The sequence below is a fragment of the Mangifera indica genome, chromosome 5 (genome assembly GCF_011075055.1).
Source record: "Mangifera indica cultivar Alphonso chromosome 5, CATAS_Mindica_2.1, whole genome shotgun sequence".
NCBI classification, from domain to species: domain Eukaryota; kingdom Viridiplantae; phylum Streptophyta; class Magnoliopsida; order Sapindales; family Anacardiaceae; genus Mangifera; species Mangifera indica.
Genome location: NC_058141.1, coordinates 14077854 through 14096692, shown reverse-complemented (window position 1 = coordinate 14096692; position 18839 = coordinate 14077854). Strand labels below are relative to the sequence as shown.

The following is an 18839-nucleotide window of genomic DNA, read 5'->3' as shown; positions in this document are numbered from 1 at the left end:
CATCCAAAGTTTTCTTCTATGATCAACAATCAAACTGATAGGACATATGATACAGCCTCACTCGGTTCTTCATTATTTTTTTGTATCATGTATATCTGTATTTCACTTGTAATATATAAATCATTATAAATGCTGTCAGCAATATTATCAATTTTTGTTTTTGTTCGTTCTGTGTTAGGTTGATAATTATCTATATTATTCAAACGAAGGGGCTTTTTTTTTTTTTTTTAATGGGGATGGGATGCAGCGAGAGACAAGGAATCCTTACAAAGATTTTCTGATTTTGTGTTTGTCTAATCTGAATAATATTTAATCAGTTTAGCTTAAAAAAAAATATTTATTTTCAGTGTCACACAGGTTAAGGAAGATCCCTAAAAAGATGAAATTTCATAGTATTAATCAACATGTAAAATAAGTAAGCCTTTCTATAAGAAAAAAAAATTTAATTCGTCTGAACTCTGAAGTAATTTAATGAAAGTATCCACAAGAAAGTTTATACGTGGGAAGTAAACATATCAATATGATTAATTGATTTGATGATGAATTAATTAAGTTGGCACGTGAAAAGTGGGAATATATAATTGAATTATATGGTTACCTTGATCAGTAAGCTTCAGGAATAATATGTGTCTTTGAAAATTAGTTCATAATTAATGAGTATCGATATAAGAAATAAATTAAAAAGGCGTGTTTTGGAGGGTTTCTCTGCTAATAAATTGGTTTGGATGTTTGTCCATTTGTTATTGCGGCAGACAGATTTCTTGTAATTTTGGTTTTTCTTGAAGCTTCCTACTATAACTAACAGGTTACACAAGCATGGCCTTTGCTACTATATTATAAGAAATTCTAACGCGCAAAGGCACTCGTCATCCTATCCTTTATATATATATATATACACACACTCTTCTTCCATGTTATATTTCAAGTCTCATATTCCTTATCTTCTTTTTAGATCATCTGTGTTACTTCTCTCCTCTCGAAACCAATAATTTTTAGTTTTCTTTCTTGTCTTGTCCTGCAACTTCCGAACAGTTTATGAACATGGGTCTGAGAGACATTGGAGCTACACTGCCTCCTGGGTTCAGGTTTTATCCTAGTGATGAGGAGCTGGTTTGCCATTATCTCTACAAAAAGATTGCAAATGAGGATGTTCTGAAGGGAACTTTGGTGGAGATTGACTTGCATACGTGTGAGCCATGGCAGCTCCCGGGTAAGTTTTTCTTATTAATTAACTTGATTATTCTCTGCGTGTGATAATTTATGAATATTCTTCTTTTTATCTTTCTGGGTCACGGATTTTGAAAAGTTAATCAATTTTGAATATGTTTTTTCGGTGGTTTAGTATCTATTTTAAAGCATACGGAGGACATTACCTGATGGAATATTAGGCAAACAGACATGGTTGTGGATGATGGATCTAGATGGCTAACTTGTACTTACAAACATGCATGTTTCCCATTTGAGAGAGAATGAGATATAGAAAGAGGATTGATTCTTTCAGTACGACATGTCATTCATTCACTCATCTGAATTGATGTTAGTGCCAAACTTGCTTCAGTGACACCCTTCCACAAGAATGTTTAGTTTAGATAGAACAGTTCTGTCATCCCCTTTTCCTAATATATTTGTACAGAGAGAAGGAGAGAGACAGAGAGAGAGAGAGAGAGAATGCCCAAATGCGATTAGATTTTAAGTTTTCAGTTTCTAACCAATATTCAGGCCTAATATACCAAGACAGACACCCCTCAAAGTTATTATCCCTTTGCTCCCTTCAAATATGATGGGAATATTCGCAGCTTTTGGTTCAATGGTAAATGACTAGCCATAGAAACCAAATAGCCAGGAAAAAAGGGATAAGGAATAATGTCTTTGATGACCTCTGACAATAGTATAACATCATATTCATATATATTATCAACGTAGTTGATAATGTTGTTGATAATGTTTATCCTTCTTATTTACTTTTACTGTAATTCCGGATTACGGTGCCCAACATATTCATTCATAGGTAATTCCCTTTTCTTTCAATATATTATATCTCTCCCCTCTCTTATATCTTATACCCAGAAACACAGTCAAACCCACAAGGAAGCTTGTTTTTCTATAATTAAACTAGCTAAGGTTAATAGCCCCGTTTAGAAGAACTTTATGTGGGTTGCCATCACCAGTAAAAAGATCCAAGCAGTGTAGGTGTGAATCCATTTATGACTATTAGATTTTATATATAAATTAAACTTAAATGACATAGTCTTTCAAGCCTATTGAAATATAGCTCGCTCTGTAAACGGTGATAGGAATCATCACCGAACATAGCTTGCTGTTCAAGTAAACATGGGTCACTATATCACGATGGGAAAAGTTTTTACGAGCAAGCACATGGTAATTGCTTTACTAAAGTTATTAGAGATTTTCAATTCGAAAGTACCTTTCTTATTTATTTATTTTTCAGAGTTTTAAACATTATTGGATATTTAGGTGATAATGGTGAGAAGACGTGGCGTTTGAACGCGCCTAATAGTAAATTATAGATGATTCTTGTAAACGCAAGTCTTTCTATGAACTGAAGGAGAATTTGTCTTGTGGTTCAAGTAATTGGGCCACTTCTTCTTTGTAAAAGCACTTATAATTACCTGGAGCATCTCTTTCCTGTCTGTCAATTCTATGCTCATCATATTCATCAGTGACTGCCCAGACATAATTGTACAACTGTGGCAACTAATCAAAATCACAAGGGGTAGAAGCTTTCTCACACTATTAAGTCATGGCGTCATTCCTCACTACCTCCCCATGAGTAAATTCAAAGCGGTACCCTTTTTACTGAAGAGCATGCATCTGATTAAACCTGGGCGCCCACTGAAAAGTTAAACTTCCCTTTGATTATTTTTAGTACCCAAATCATTTTAACTCAGTTTTCTTCAACATAACTCATAAGATGACATAGCAAATCTTAGTTTGATCTTCTCAAGTAGAGTGAAAGCAAAGTTACATAACCATACCAAATTTTAACTTGCTGCTATCATTATGCATATACTGTTTTAATGGAAATAATATTATTTATTTTTTTATCACTTTAGAGGTGGCAAAGCTGAATGCAACTGAGTGGTACTTCTTTAGCTTCCGGGACCGAAAATATGCAACTGGGTTTCGAACAAATCGTGCGACGACCTCTGGATACTGGAAAGCCACCGGAAAAGATCGAACAGTGTTTGATCCGGCGACACGTGAGCTGGTAGGAATGAGGAAGACGTTGGTATTCTACAAAAACCGAGCACCCCATGGAATCAAAACGGGATGGATTATGCATGAATTTCGGTTGGAGACCCCACATATGCCCCCTAAGGTCGGTTTACTTTTTTAACTATTATCATGATTATTCTATAGAAACCTTAGAGACAGAGATAGTGATGATGTTGCTAGACATGGATTACCATCATCTGCAGTGCAAATCCACTTGCCATGTGTTGCCACCTGAAAAAATCTGAATTAATCATCCAAAAGGCAAATTAATTGGAAGGAAAGTGAGTGGCTGGCCCCAGGCCTGGCTGCTGTCCAGTTAATTTCCTCCACCTAAGTGTAATGATAAAACTCCTTTTTGTGCTTGTTCACTTGTGTCTTCTTGTGTGCTGATTATTTTTGTACGTTAAATTCTTTGAGCACAGGAGGACTGGGTGCTGTGTAGAGTTTTTCACAAGAGCAGGGGGGAGAATAGCAACAAACTCAGCCCAGAATTTATTTTCGATACCACAGCAAATGCTCCCTGTTTAAATTCAGCTGTATCTCCTGCAACTGACAGAACCAATATGCCTTATGGATATCAGCCAACTCCTTTCTATCAAAGCCACTGTCAAACTAATTCTATGCTAAATCTTCTGCAATTTTCGCAAGAGAAGAACACCGGTCACATCTCTGAAATCGGGTCCAAAGGTGGACATAATGATGATGAGTATGGGTTCATATGGGACATGGAGCTGCAAGGAAACAGCTTGGGAGATCATGGGGTGACTTCAAACCTGGAGGATATGAGATTTGATATGGATAATAATATGGTTCTCCTATGAACAAGAGCATCCAACCTTACACCAGAAAATATTACTAATTTATCGATGGTGGTCTATTCAATTAAGTTGTTTAGTATTTTGAAAGACAGAAGTGATGTTTGATGATATGGGATGTTGATTAGAAGATTGCACGTGGTTGTGTATATATTTAGGGTTTATATCATTTTACCTATAAGTAGAAAAACAGTCAAAGTATGTATAAATCATGAATCTTATTCTGTTCTATGTTGTTATTATCACCTTTTTATTTCTCTCCTACTACTTTTATGGGAGCAATAATTGGTACCTTTAGAATACCCATCAAGGAAATATTAGATTTGCATGAATTAAATATATAATAATATTATATATATAAATAACGATATTTCATTATATGATTATATATTGTTTAATCTTTAATTTTTAATTATTCAATTATACGATAACATATCATTATTTATACACAAAATTATATATAAAAATTATGTATATAATATTAGTCTTAGGTATATAAGAAAGAATATCATATGGGAATAGATTATTGAGTTTGTTCATATAGTTACTAGGAAAATAATATAAGAAAGAATTATTAATTAAAATGACTATATTTTCACTTTTTAGGAATAAATGAAATTAATTTAATGTACATTTTTACCCTTATCTTTAGCCTTTCAACAAGTACCCAAAAATCTCCAAACCTTAGCTGCCATTTTTAATATCTCGGAAGCTCTTACTTAAAATCTTATATAAAAAATATGAATTTAAGTAACGAAAAATGTTAAATTCAAATTATGAGATAAATATTTAATTGTATTACATCTTAAGTAATGAGAATATTGTTTTGAGCTTGAACATGAACACATGATGGTATTGAACTTTTTATGTGAGCACATGTTGATTATATTTTTATTTTATTAAAATAAAATCAGGTAAATATATACTCCAAAATTACACTTCATATTAGACTTTCTAATTTAAATAAAAAGTGTGGGTTGTCGTAAATTTTTGGGCCTTTAATGGGAGGGCTAATTAATTTATTATAAAAGAGTTAAGTCCCATTTCGAAAGCATATAAAAGCAATCATGTGACCATTTATAGTCATCGCAATTTTGTTATGTGGGTTATCGGACAAGAAGATCAGTTCATAAATCGATAGTTGATTGAAAGGGTTGCTGCATCAAATCAATCTCTTCTTCAGATTGCACAGTCATGTTTATCTAAAATCTCAACAATTCAATTACAGTGTTTTACAACCTTATGTATAGAATTATTGGATTTTATTAGAAATTACATTGTAGAAATTTGCTTCAATCAATTTATTTTTGTTTACTGATATATGAAAGCATATCCAGTTTTATGCATGAGATGAGGTGGTTGTATGCATTTAACATGTTGTCTAGAGCATTCAATGCATTTAAGTTTTATGAGAGACTTGTTTATGTAGTTGAATAATGTTATGTGTATAATTTTATATACAAATAATAAATGTCACCATATGATTGAGTAATTTAAATTAAAGATAAAATAATACTCGATCACATGATAATATGTTATTATTTGTGCATAAAGTTATATATATTATTTATACACCTAGTTTTATTGTTATGTAGTCATATTTGTGGGCCCTAATCTCAAGAGTTAACAATTTTATGAACACCGAAAAATATATGTTTTTTTTATGAGTATGTGATATGTTTTCACAAGAGCTATTGTGAGAGAATACTTATAAAATCCTTCACACACACGATCATGATAGAGTGTTATGATAGTTCACTCATGTTTTATGTGCATGACACAAGAAATTACGAGAGTTTATGTCACTCACGTAATCATGACATCAAATCTCTACTTCAATCTAGTTTACTCAATATAACAAGTAAAGTTTTTAGAAAATGTTTTATAAATTCCTTTACAATTTTTAATTTTTGTTAAGAGAGATTACATATTACGTCATCATAGTTGCGCTAAGAAAAAAAGAAAAATAAATAGAGAAAACAATGTGCGTAAATCTTTTTTTACATTTTGTCATTCTTCGTTTTTCTATGTTTTGTGAAAAAAAAGATGAGCGATGATTATGAAAGGGCATGGTCAATGAATGAGACGTATGAACAAGATTTTACAGTTTGTATTTTATTTTCGCAGTTATATTTTCTTCAAAGGGTAACAGTTTAGAAACAAGTATTACAGTAGGTTAAAATATTATAATCTTCTAGACTGAGTAATTTAATTAATTAAATACCCTAATTTATGATATATTATATCCGATCCAATTAAGAACCCTGGAAGGAAGATGGATCAACCAGTGAGAACTGTGAAGTATTCGAATTCTCTCAACCTTTAGACAAGCCAGTACATTTTAGGCAATAGGCATTACGCGCGAAGGGTTTAATCGTAAATTCAAACTGAGGCCCGCCTGGAACTGAGACTCCCGATTCCCGACTCCCGGCCTCCGACTCAAATACCGTCCAATCAATCTGTGGCTTGACAAATTCTGTATACTACGCAACAAGTATTGGCTCAAGTATTTCGTCGATCTTTTATCTTTGGTAAGTGAATTTTATGTACATTTTGGATTCTTATACACTATCTTTGTGTAGTCTATGATTAGTGTTATAGAGTCTCTGTTTTTTTTTTTTAATTTGAATTTGAATTTCATGGTTTTTTTTCTATTTTTGCCGTTTGAGCCTTTGTTCTGGGTTTTACTAATTTTTTTCTTTTTTTTTATGAAGAGAAGATGTTAATCTTTTTTTTTTCCTTTATGCTGAAACACGGAATTTTAGTTGTAATGATGTCACTGTTATGTTGCAAAATTTGATAAGGAACTTTGTACTAATTCGATTTGCAATGCGATATATAAGAAGTGTCCATTCGCCAAAGAATATGCCTAGAGGAATATTCATTTTGAGTAGTGGTTAAATGCTTCCAAGTTTCATTTCTTTCCGTTACATCAGCCATTTGGGTGCCATTACCCGTTAATGTGGTTTGCTTCTTGCAGAAAAGCCCTGGTTTCTAATTGTTAGCTGGAGATCAATATAGCTGTCTCATTGTATATTTTAAGCTCTGCGAACAGAACTTAAAGAAATATGCAAAATAGAAAACCACGTCAGATGTTGATATGCATCCTTGTTTAGAAACCGCTGAGTGAAGAAACAGCAGACAGGCAGAAGAAACATTCAATTTATATATATATTTCTAAACTGTGCGTAGGTAAGTTTCAGAGCTGAGAACAGAAGTCCTGTTAACTTAACCCATTTGGGTTGGCATCCCTAATCTTTATAAGCTTTTTTTCATGCATTATCTTCTGTTGTTCACTTGTTGCAGATGCTTACGGCTTTAGGTCGGTGTGAAGTGTGAACTGTTAAGCAATTGCCAAAGTGAGATTGACACTTGGAATCTACTCTATTTTTTAATGTGTTCATATACTATAATTTTCTATCTATAGTAATAATGTCAATCTTCTTTTCAGATTGCTAATGGTGACAAAACGTGTAAAAAAACGTTCCAAAAATGAAGATTTGGACACACTTACAGTTCCACCAGGTTTCACGTCTCGTACATCCTTCCTACTGAAGAAGGTAAAAAATTGTGAGGAATCACATGATACATTCAAAAATTCAGAGCAGACAAACACTGTTTCTGGCACAGTTGATGATGCCATACTAAAGAGATCTAGTGGCAGTAGGCCCTGGATACTTTATGAACAGAACAATCTGAATCGAGTGGGATCTGAGTCTGGGCAACCTGTTAAGGTTAGATATCTTTTCCTTATGGGGAGTTCTCTATTTATAAACTGTTAATTTTATCATGTAGATGACACTTGGTCTGTGTAGGTGAGTTAAGGTTTGATTGGCTGGGGTAGGGGGTTGGAGAAGTTGATGTACATGCACATATCCATAGAACTGAGCAAACATGCTTTCACATAGTATGTTACAAAGTTGTATTGTCGTCATAAATACATGGAAATTAAGTTGTTGAGATATGAATGAGAAGAGAAGAAAGGTTTGGCTTGTAGATTGAGGCACTTCAATAAGTTTAATCATGAGATCAGTGAGAGATGTGCTAAAATAGAAGACCAAGGACTACATCAATAAAAAATACTCTGATCTTTCTTGATTTATTTGTTTTTGGCAGCCAATCATTTATTTGTAGATATTCTAAATGGTAGAAATGTCAATGGAGGGTTTTGTTTAGCTGTCCTCTTTTTGCTAGATTGTTACTCTTTGGGTTAGGGTTGGGTTGCAATCATGAAATGAATGATTTGATGGAAGAAATAGTGGTTTGGATGAAAATTATATTAAGTTTATCATTTTTATCTATAGAATGGATCAAAACTTATGAGTTTATTTAATATGGTTAAAACATTTAACTAAGGTATTCAGATATTTGGTATTTTATAAGTTAGTCTAGTCCTTATGCAACCTTGAAATTGAAAAACTTCTATGAGAGGGAAAATCTCCTGTTTTTTCGCTAAACTGATGGACGGCTTTGAGGATAATTACATATATAACTAGGGCTGGATTCGAGCTGAGCCCAGCTCGGGCTCGGCTCGGTTTTTTTATAGCCTGCTCGAGTTCGGCTCGAGCTCGACTCGAGCTGAACTCGGCTCGGCTCGAGTTCGGCTCGTTTTCGGTTCGGCTCGTTTATGGCTCGGTTCGGCTCGTTTTTCATATCAAAACGGCACCGTTTTGTATATATATATGGATCAAAACGACGTCGTTTTGTATAAAAAATAAAATAAAAAAATTACCGAGCCAACCCAAGCCAGCTCGAGCTCGATCGAGCCGAGCAGAGCCTGGCTCGTTTCGGGCTCTAACCGAGCCGAGCCGAGCCGAGCTCGAGCTTGAGCTGGCTCGGCTCGAATCCAGCCCTATATATAACTGGGTTAGTTTATTTTTTCTATGTTTGCTTAAAGTTTTAATTATTATGTAATATTTTTTTGGACAGGAACTCCCTTCAAAAGCTTGTCTTCCAAAAGGTGTTACCCGTGGTTGCCCAGATTGTGATGATTGTCTGAAGGTATTATATGAGATTTAAATTTCAGTACGTTCCACAACAGTTCTCTCTTAGGCTTTGGTGTTCATGGAACTTTTAATTAAATTTTGAAACAGGTGACAGCAAGGTGGTGTCCTGAAGATGCTAAGACAGATGTACTTGAAGAGGCTCCTATCTTTCACCCAACTGATGAGGTCTCTCTTTTGTAACTGTAATAAGTGAATTTTGAACAGTATAGTGGCTCTGCTTCCGTTTCTGTTTGATGTTAGAGCGTTCTGTGTGCATTCATACTTGTTGAAGGAGCTTGAATTTTATATGCAGGAATTTAGTGATACACTTAAGTATATCGCTAGCATACGTCTCAAATCAGAACAATATGGAATATGTCGTATTGTTCCACCTCCTTCTTGGAAGCCACCATGCCCTTTAAAGGAAAAAAATGTATGGAGTAGCTCTACGTTTGTCACTCAAATTCAACGGATTGATAAGATTCAAAATCAGTATTTGCAGAGTGAAACAGCTAAGATTGATCAAAATGTGAACTGCAAAAGGGGAAGGATCTTGAGTGCTTGTTTAGGGCGTGGGGTTGGTAATGAATGTGGCATGCTCTCAGATGAAGTTGGATGCTTCAATGTTGAGGGTTTTGAATCTGAACCTGGTCCAGAATTTACTCTTGAAAGATTCAAGAAATATGCAGATGATTTCAAGAAACAGTATTTTTGCTTGAAAGATACAGTTAAGAGTGTGGATCCCAATTCCACAGTGCTTCAAGAGCAATCAGAACCATCAGTGGAAAACATTGAGGGTGAATATAGACGTATTTTCAATAATCCATCTGAGGAAATTGAGGTATGTAGGGAAAGGATATAATGAGTTCAGTGAGTTTTTAAGCTTTCTAATATTGAGTATTTCATTTATCATGCTAGTGCTCTGTTGTAGGTGCTTTATGGTTATAATCTGGATACTAGGAATTTTTGCAGTGGATTTCCAAATTTATTTAATTCTTTGGAAACTTCTGACTACCAGAAGTATTTGAAATCAAGCTGGAACTTGAATAACGTACCTAGGCTTCCTGGTTCTCTTCTCTCTTCTCATAACTGCAATACTTCTGGTATATTGGTGCCTCGGCTATGGATAGGAATGTGCTTTACTTCAGTTTATTGGGTAAGATTTAATTATTTGCCTCTGCCCTGGAATAAATTGATGGTTCCATTGCTTGTTAGTTGCACATCTGCATTCAATTACATCATCTTCATGCTAAGTACTTTATGGTGATTGCTATAGATCTTGAAGTACTTCTTATGCTTTGTGAATAATTATTTTTGTAGGTTCATCTTACACATAGTTCTTTGTTTTCCTCCTATCTTTTAGTCATTGCTACATAGTTCTTAATTTCCTTCCATTTTTTTGGTTCTTGCTTTTAATCATCCAAATGGATTTGGAAAGCAGAAAGTTGAAGAGCACTGTTTATACTCACTCTGGTATATGCATATGGGTGCGCCTAAAATTTGGCAAGGTATCTCTGCGAGATATGCTGTCAAATTTGACACTGCTAGGAAGAAGTGTGTTCGAGATTTGTTATTTGAACAGTCTAAGATTTGTGATAGGACGGTGAGTGGTTACCTCTTTATTTATCACTTTGTGTAAGAAAAAAAGGCTTCTGTTCAATAAGTTGTGTTATTTGATGTATGTTTAGTACTTTGTTGGCATGCTTTTCCCCTAGAATGAGGCAAGGGCATAGAGAAATCTTATGATTTGTACTCTGTTAAATATTTGTTTCTGCTTCCAACAGGTTTTAAAGTATGATTTCTGACATTCCTCCACCCTTGAAAGTATTGTTTGGCATAAGAAACAGGAAAACTTTGTGGATACTAAATATTAACTTTGAAACACAAGCAATGATTTTGGGGCCATGTGTGCCTCTTTGTGTTTGTATAGAAACAAAGAAAATTGTAATAATGGAAAGGAGAATTTAAGGAAAAAATGAAAAAGAAGTTAAATAACCTTTATGACACTTGGTAGATGCCAAAAAAGAAGATCCTTTTGTTACAGCATAACACTGTTTCCAGCCTCTGAACAATTTGTTAATTGTTATTGTGAAAACATGTGTATGTGAATTCACACAAAAAGAAGCTGCTTCTGCAGAAAATCTTGTAGTGAAATTTTTGCTAATAATGTTTAAGCTTCACTATAGGAGCTGTCATTGTTACCATAAAGGGTTATCGTTTTAGTGGCCACTTGCTAAAGCTATTGTATGAGAAAAAAGAGGAAATTTGAGATTTTATTGTTGCACATTATTATATAATCAAAGAGTTCTTTCATGTAATGTGGTTCAAAATATTTGAAACAGGTTACAAAACTTTCTCCTTCTGCCTTGAAGTCTGAGGGTATCCCTGTTTATCATTGCATTCAGTATCCTGGGGAGTTTGTTCTGGTATTTCCCGGAGCTTATTATTCAGGATTTGACTGTGGCTTCAATTGTTCAGAGGCAGTAAATTTCGCTCCCATTGATTGGTTACCTCATGGTCAGAATGCTGTAGAACTCTATAGAGAACAGCGGAGAAAGACATCTATATCCCATGATAAGCTGTTACTGGATGCAGCCAGGGAAGCTGTTAAGGCACAATGGGAAATTTTGCTGTTAAGTAAGAAAACCTTAGAAAATTTAATGTGGAAGGATGCTTGTGGAAAGGATGGGATATTAACAAAGGCACTCAAGGTAATCCTTTGGCTTTCATGTCTTCCCTTCCTGTTTGTGACACAACTGAGTATGAACTAGTTTGCCTTAACTTTATTGATGTGATTGTCAAATTCACTTCCCCACTAGGGCAGTAGAGGCATGTTTTTTCAGATTCTTTCTACCTTTTTTTTCTTTTATTTTTCTACACAACTGCATTTTAGCCTGATTAAGTGATTTTGTGGAGGAATTTACTTTCATTTATTTATCTGTTCTTCTTTCTATGTCCATTTTCTCTCATTTGTAGTCACGCATCAAGTTAGAAAGCAACAGAAGAGAGTATCTTTGCTCCTATTTAAGATCAACGAGCATGGATGAAGACTCTGATGTTTCCAGCAAAAGGGCATGCGGCATATGTCTCTACGATTTACACCTATCAGCAGTGAGTTGTCCCTGTTCTGCCAATAGATATTCATGTCTAAATCATGTAAAGCTGCTCTGTTCTTGTGCTTGGAGTGAAAAGATTTTTTTGTTGCGCTATGAGATCAGTGAATTGAATGTTCTTGTTGAAGCTTTGGAAGGAAAACTGAATGCAGTCTACAGGTGGGCTAGGAATGATCTTAAGCTGTCTCTCCACTCTTCTGTGTCCAAAGATGGTTTACACCTAAGCCCACAAGCGGAAAAATCAAAACAGAAACATCAGAAATCCCTAGATGCTGCTACATTGAATGGCACTGGGAAGAAGGCCTTTTCTAGCATAAGGGAAGAAATGAAGGCCCGGATACTTCAAAAAAATTGCTCAAGTTTTGGACCAAAAGAAGAAGAGAAAACTTCAGAACCTTCAGTTGTTTCAAGCAGAACTGTAGAAAATAGCTCCCTTTTAAAAAGACAGGAGTTGTTAGAAATTTCTTCTGAAGAAGACAGTTCTAGTGTCTCATTGTCAGAGTCTGAGTAGACATAAGATCTTGCTTTCAGTTGGGGCAAAAGTACATGATCCCTAGCTTCAATCTCAAATACTCATGGCCATCCTGAAACAGAAGTTTTTTCATCTTGACTTTTGAAAGGTATTTCTGGTGAGCACAACATGGAAATACTCTGTTTGAGTTCCAAAGCTGAGCATATTAAAGCTCCAAGAAGAATTTGGTCCTTACTGGTGTTTAGCTTGACTAACCACGGCCATTAGTGTGCCTGCTTTACATTACAGTGCATTCAACAAAATTTTCATGCCAAAAGAAAAACTTGACCAACATGAATAGATTTGCTGAAGCAGAGGCTGAATATGCAACAGCAGCGTAATGCATATAACTCAGTTGGCATAATTTTTTGGACGGCACACATTGTTAGATGATTGTTACTTAAAGAAGTTTACTTTTGTTCCTAGATGTGATATACACAGATTGTAATCTTCTTCAACGCTATGTAGCGGTGAAATATATTCTAGTAGCTGATATATTTCATATTTTGGATAACTTGGATTACATTTTTATTACTTAACGTAGGCCTTTCTTACGGTTTCCTTCTTAATTTGTAAACTTTGTTTTCCTCTTCAATTTCTTTACGTTCTTACCATCTTAGAGACTTACGAAAGAAAGCAATTCACCCTAAGCGGGTGAAATCTCGAAAAATAAAACTATATATATTTATTTTGAATATATAAATAAGTATATATTTGATTTGTGATATTATATAATTTGATAATTTTAAATAAAAAATAAAATAACATCTAATCACATAATAACATATATAAATATATATATATTTGTATATTTAAAAGTGGATACATATAGTATTGCTTATATATATATATATATATATATATATATATATATATATATATATTTGTTAAGAAACAATTAAATATATAATTGAAATGTTATTATATAATTTTATATAATTTTATCTTTAATTTAAATTACTTCACATCAGTTGTGTATTCAAAAGTGTATATACTTAATTTTATTGTAATATTTTTTCTCTTTAATCCAATTTGGTATTTATAGCATAACAGTGAAATTCATATTTGCATCTCAAGCGAAAAAATCAGTTCTCTCATAACTCGACGAACCATACCATCTCAACTAATGACATAGTAATTGAAGTGTGCGAAGAACCCACCAATGGGGCGATTACAAATTTTAACAGAAACAATGAATCATGCTACAGCTAATATTCAGAATACACACAAGGCAGCTACACAAATTAAAGGCCAGCTGAAACTAATCCATGCAAGGTGACAATTCCAATCAATAAATTTTGGTCATTAATCACAGGCAAAAATTGTACAGGAGACGGTGGTGATTCCATCTTCTGCATAGCTTCCACTGCCATTGCATCTGGGCCAATTGTTCTTGGGTTCCTGATTAAAAAAATTGAAATGGTTGTAAGCTTCCATTAATAGCAAGGACAGGTGTGTGCGTAAATAGGCTTCCAGTTTCCACCCACTTAATTCATGATCACCATTGCTCATTGTTATTGAGCACTAGGATGAAAAACTCTAAGCTTCCATTACTCAGATATATACAAACTACATTAGAATTTTCAGGCTGATATGTAATCTAATCTATGGTGCACAAGGAAATTTGCAAAGTTAATGAACAAAAAAAAAAAAGAATTTTAAATGTGATTTCATTTACCTGTTACACATTTCACCCACAGTGAGCTTAAAGATGCCTTCTCCACTAGCTTTGAGAGTGCGCCGCAAATCACCATCGGTAAATGTCCCAATCAGGTGATAATCTTCATCAATAACAAGCAGACACCCACATCCTTTACTGGTGAGTTCCACCAACTGATCCATTATCATATCTCCCTCTTTACAAACGGGAAGCTCATCCTGCTTCTTCATCACATCTTTCACCTGCACCGCCAAACACACACAGCCAACTAAATAATTACTATCACGTTATTACCAATCCAATAAGAAAACACCTAAGATCAGGCACAACCAAGAGGGCTAAAACATCAACAGATAGTTACCTACACAATTTCCAAACTTTCTGTGGTAAAATTTCCCTATCAAATGTTCTGCTACCCAGATTAAACAATTAACAGAGTAATGAAATGAACAAGGCCTAAATTTACCCAAAGCCAAAAGTTTATCTATAGTAACAACTTGTACATTGCATATCAAAACAATGGCAAATTCATATTCAATCAATAACATATCAATTCTTCATAAAAGATCAAAAAATTAATCCAAATCTGACCTTAAAAATCAAGCTTTTTCCGATCCTTCCAGCCGGATGATTAGCTGCATACTCCTCTTTGCTCAAATTCCTAGCGCCCATCATAGCAATCGCCACCGTGTCCCCAAACACCATCTGAATAGCCGTTGACGTAACCGGCGCCAAATCAAACGGACACAACTCCCTCTCAACCGGCAAATGCACATTCATATCACAAACACTGGCGAGCGCATTCCCCTCAACCGACGTCACCGACACCAGATACGCACCCTTAGCCTTGGCGCAAGGGACGACTTTCAACAACTCCTCCGTGTTTCCACTCTTACTAAAGAGAACCACAACATCTTGATCGTTTAAGATCCCGATATCGCCATGAAGAGCGTCGACAGGATTGAGAAAACCGGCCTTGATACCGAGAGAGATCAATGTCTGGGAGATTTTGTTGGCGACGAATCCAGACTTGCCAACACCTGTGAAAAAAATTGTGCCCCGACATTTGAGGAGGGTTTGGGTGAAAGACAATGTTTGAGGCAAGGAAAGGTGTTGGAAGAAGTAGTTAAGGTGGTTTTGTTGAGATTTGAAAAGGTTTAAGAGGGTTTTTTCAGAGATTTTGGGAGACGCCAAGTCTAGAGATGAAGGGAGAGAGCCCATTGTTTATTGTTTGGGTTTCGGATCTGCGAGTGCATAGGAGAAGACAATAATATTTAACGGGAATGGCAGGAAGAGAGCCTGTTAAATGCCGTTAATTTTGGCGGTAAATGTTGGAATGAAGAAACTAGAAAACGATTTTCATGTCGGCGGCATGATTTGGTTTCTGTGTGGAGTTAAATATGCTGGCTTCATTTTAAAGAGGGATGGGATGGGACGGAAAGAAAGTTACACTTCAGGCATTTTCATTCTTGTGATGCACGTCAAATATTGGTGAGTTTGATCCATCAGTAACAAATTGGGCCTGACTTATCAACACTGCTTGAGCCCATGGACCAAAACATAATGTTCAACAGTTTTAGGCAAAAATGTACAGATTGTCTAGAGCCGTGTTGCCCAGTGAACATCAGAACCGCGACATTCAGAGTTTCACACTTCATAAATACATTTTGTCCCAACAGCAGAAATTTTGGTGTAAATACGATTGGACGTCCAAATTGTCTCAAAAGTAGCCGTAATTAATCTAAACTGACTGGTCACAGAGCTGACTGATCTGAACACAAACAATGAATTATCTAAATTAAACCCATCTGTCTTTCTAGTTTTGAGGTGCGGTCAGCTAGTCCATCATCTTCAAGATGCAAAAGTTCCTCCCATGGTTGATGCTATACGGTGCGGAGTCTGTACTGTACTCCAGAAACAACCATTTGCACTTGCCTATGCATATCTCTCATAGAACATAATTCATGGATTAACGTCCATTTTATTTCATCTATCCATGGTAAAAAGGTAATTAACAACATCCTGCCTTGTCAATTTCATATCATTACCTTATCTTTAAACACAAATGACTAAAAATTATTATTTCAATTTTGAATATAATAGATATGATGGTATTTGGCTTTATTCATTCTTTAAATAAAAAAGATTATTGAGGGGAAAAGAAGTAGAGGAGGATACTTGGGATTAGATAAGAGTCACCTTAGGTTAGGTGAAGAGGTTCCCATGAAATCCTATAATTTTCTCCTAGACTCTTGTCATCAATCGGATCCTTCCCTTGACACTTCCTTGTAATCATATAAAGATATTTTGTTTAGACATTCCCCAAAAGTTACTAATACTATAAGACATTGGCTTCAAACAATGAATCAAACCGTGTTAAAAACCACTTTGTGTCCATTTTTTTATTTGCGTTTACTCTAAATAGTATTGAATATTAAAATTCAATAAATGATCTTTAATGTTAATATCATAGTCTATCTTGAGTAAGACATTGAATTACGAATATCAAATTAGTAATAATATATCTCACCTAAAAAAAAGGGTTTATTGTTGAACACGCTAACATGTCATCAATCTTTGACATATTGTTCTACCAAACACTTGCCAAAATGTGAATACATTCTCTTATCGTATCAACCTTAGAAAAAACATATCTTCCAAAATTCTCGATAGTGATACAAAGGTGGAGCTTAAATGGTCATATTCTTACACACATGTGGATGTAACCTACAAAAGGCATACACTTCGAAAAGTTCAAAACTCATGACATAAGTGTCTTTAAAGGCTAGAGTTTAACCCGCACGCACCGTTGAAAATGTGCTGCTCTCTTTCCTCACACACCATTTCCTAACATGAGCTTACTTGCATCATATGTCTTACAATTGTATGTCATTTGATAACCCCATTTTGATTACATGAAGGCATATTGGCTGATCAATGAAGTCTTGGATTTTTTTAGCTTATTATTGGAGTATATTGATAAAGGAATTGGATTTCTCTAGTTTATTTTTCTGAAGCACATAGATAAAGAAATCGTACAACGGACCAACAATGAAAAAACTAGCTTATAGGGTCACATTTGAAATTATTTTCTTGTCGCACTACTTTATCTAGAACCATGTCTCTAGAATTGTTAACATTGATAAGTATAATCTGATTTGCATTAAAAATTGATGCAATAATGTTCATAATTCTAATGTTAGTTATTCTATTGGACCATATCATGTCAATAGGTGTCATCCTTGGACTCTTTTTTCTTTCTTTTCTCTAGTTTGTCACATTTAATTTATCTTTCATCCAACCCAAAACTTTTTGAAATCTTTTATATATATATATATATATATTTATGCGTAGGCTTAACCCTATTATACAATAAAGTTACGTAGAATCAGTTTTTCCATTTTAAAATTTTTCATACAAAAAGTAAGGAGAAAAAGGAAGAGTTAATCAGACTTTTTCCTGTGTTGTGGTATGTAATTTCTATAACAATGTTTCATATTTTTTATGGGATTTTGGATTTTCATCTGATAACTCAGCCATGCATGCTAATTTGTACAAGGAGGGACCAGAGATTCCCACGCCCATAAATAATCTTGGTGATTTATCATTTTCGAAGGTGATCAGTAGAATTAAAAAACAGGTAGGATGTCAATCTTGAAGCATTCAGACTGAAAAGCGCCATTGAAGACAAACGAGCACAGATGCTTAGAAGTCGTCGTCTTATTACGGAAACAGAACTATCACAAATCACCTGACAAAACCGTACAATATACAGTTTAAAAAGCAAGAAGCTAGCTAACCACCGCACACACGTGGTAAACAGTCGATAAATTGTTAAGAACGGAAGTGGCAGGTTCCCCAATCTACGTTAATTAGTACATTTATATAAATGCCATTTATTGACCGGTCTGCATTCTGCAAACAATCAAAGCATGCGGTTGATGAGGGAGGAAAGAGGCCCCCCCCTCCTCCTTTCTTCATTCAGTACATCCTAGCTGGTAATTAAAACTGATGTCAGGTTTTTCTTTTAGCATTAATAACAAAACAAACTTAGCTTAACTCTTCAATAAGGTTGTGTGAATGACAGATGGGTTTCGATTTCTTGTCACTTTTAAATACATCACTTCAATAATTGTCCACACTTAAGAAAGGGGGGGTGGTGGTGGGTATACATACAGGATTTGTAGTGGTGATGGTGACATTATAAATTATTCGTTATCTTCTTCTTGTCTTTGAGGGTAAAAAATAAGGTGGAAGGAGTTTGTTTTTACTCAAACAAGAAAGAATTATTGGGACCCAATGAGAATCTCACATTCTTGCAAAGCCTATTCTTCTTCAATGTCACATGACATCTTCCACTTAATTTATTTTTTCTAAAAAAATATATATATATATATATATATTTCTGTTGACAAATTAAAAGAAAATAATTTTATTTGTTTTGTTTTATTATTTCTTCACTTCAAACTTTTAAGCAACGCGTCCGTACACACAAAAATATTTTATTAATAAACAAAT

General features: G+C 34.6%; 3 protein-coding genes across 4 annotated transcripts; 2 read left to right on the top strand and 1 right to left on the bottom strand.

The window, feature by feature from the left end:
• The first annotated feature begins 757 nt into the window (after positions 1-757).
• On the top strand, positions 758-4283 carry LOC123215961 (protein CUP-SHAPED COTYLEDON 3-like). Its single transcript, XM_044636287.1, has 3 exons — positions 758-1210; positions 3075-3340; positions 3660-4283. Exons 1-3 carry the CDS (start codon positions 1036-1038, stop codon positions 4056-4058), a joined length of 840 nt encoding a protein of 279 aa, XP_044492222.1. The 5' UTR covers positions 758-1035; the 3' UTR covers positions 4059-4283.
• A 1990-nt stretch (positions 4284-6273) lies between these two features.
• On the top strand, positions 6274-13175 carry LOC123217320 (putative lysine-specific demethylase JMJ16). 2 transcript variants are annotated; one of them, XM_044638280.1, is made up of 11 exons: positions 6276-6583; positions 7033-7244; positions 7359-7411; positions 7504-7786; positions 8982-9053; positions 9146-9223; positions 9351-9878; positions 9969-10193; positions 10479-10640; positions 11380-11748; positions 12014-13175. In XM_044638280.1, the coding sequence occupies exons 4-11, from the start codon at positions 7511-7513 to the stop codon at positions 12659-12661; spliced, it is 2358 nt and encodes a 785-aa protein (XP_044494215.1). In that variant the 5' UTR covers positions 6276-6583; positions 7033-7244; positions 7359-7411; positions 7504-7510; the 3' UTR covers positions 12662-13175. The 2 variants fall into 2 exon arrangements, with proteins under 2 accessions (XP_044494216.1, XP_044494215.1); XM_044638281.1 differs by lacking the exon at positions 10479-10640 and having other exon boundaries at positions 6274-6583.
• Positions 13176-13776: 601 nt separating this feature from the next.
• On the bottom strand, positions 13777-15760 carry LOC123215927 (probable arabinose 5-phosphate isomerase). The gene is made up of 3 exons (XM_044636237.1): positions 14913-15760; positions 14340-14563; positions 13777-14062 (listed from the first exon to the last, which is right to left on the bottom strand). The coding sequence occupies exons 1-3, from the start codon at positions 15540-15542 to the stop codon at positions 13906-13908; spliced, it is 1011 nt and encodes a 336-aa protein (XP_044492172.1). The 5' UTR covers positions 15543-15760; the 3' UTR covers positions 13777-13905.
• Positions 15761-18839: the final 3079 nt, after the last annotated feature.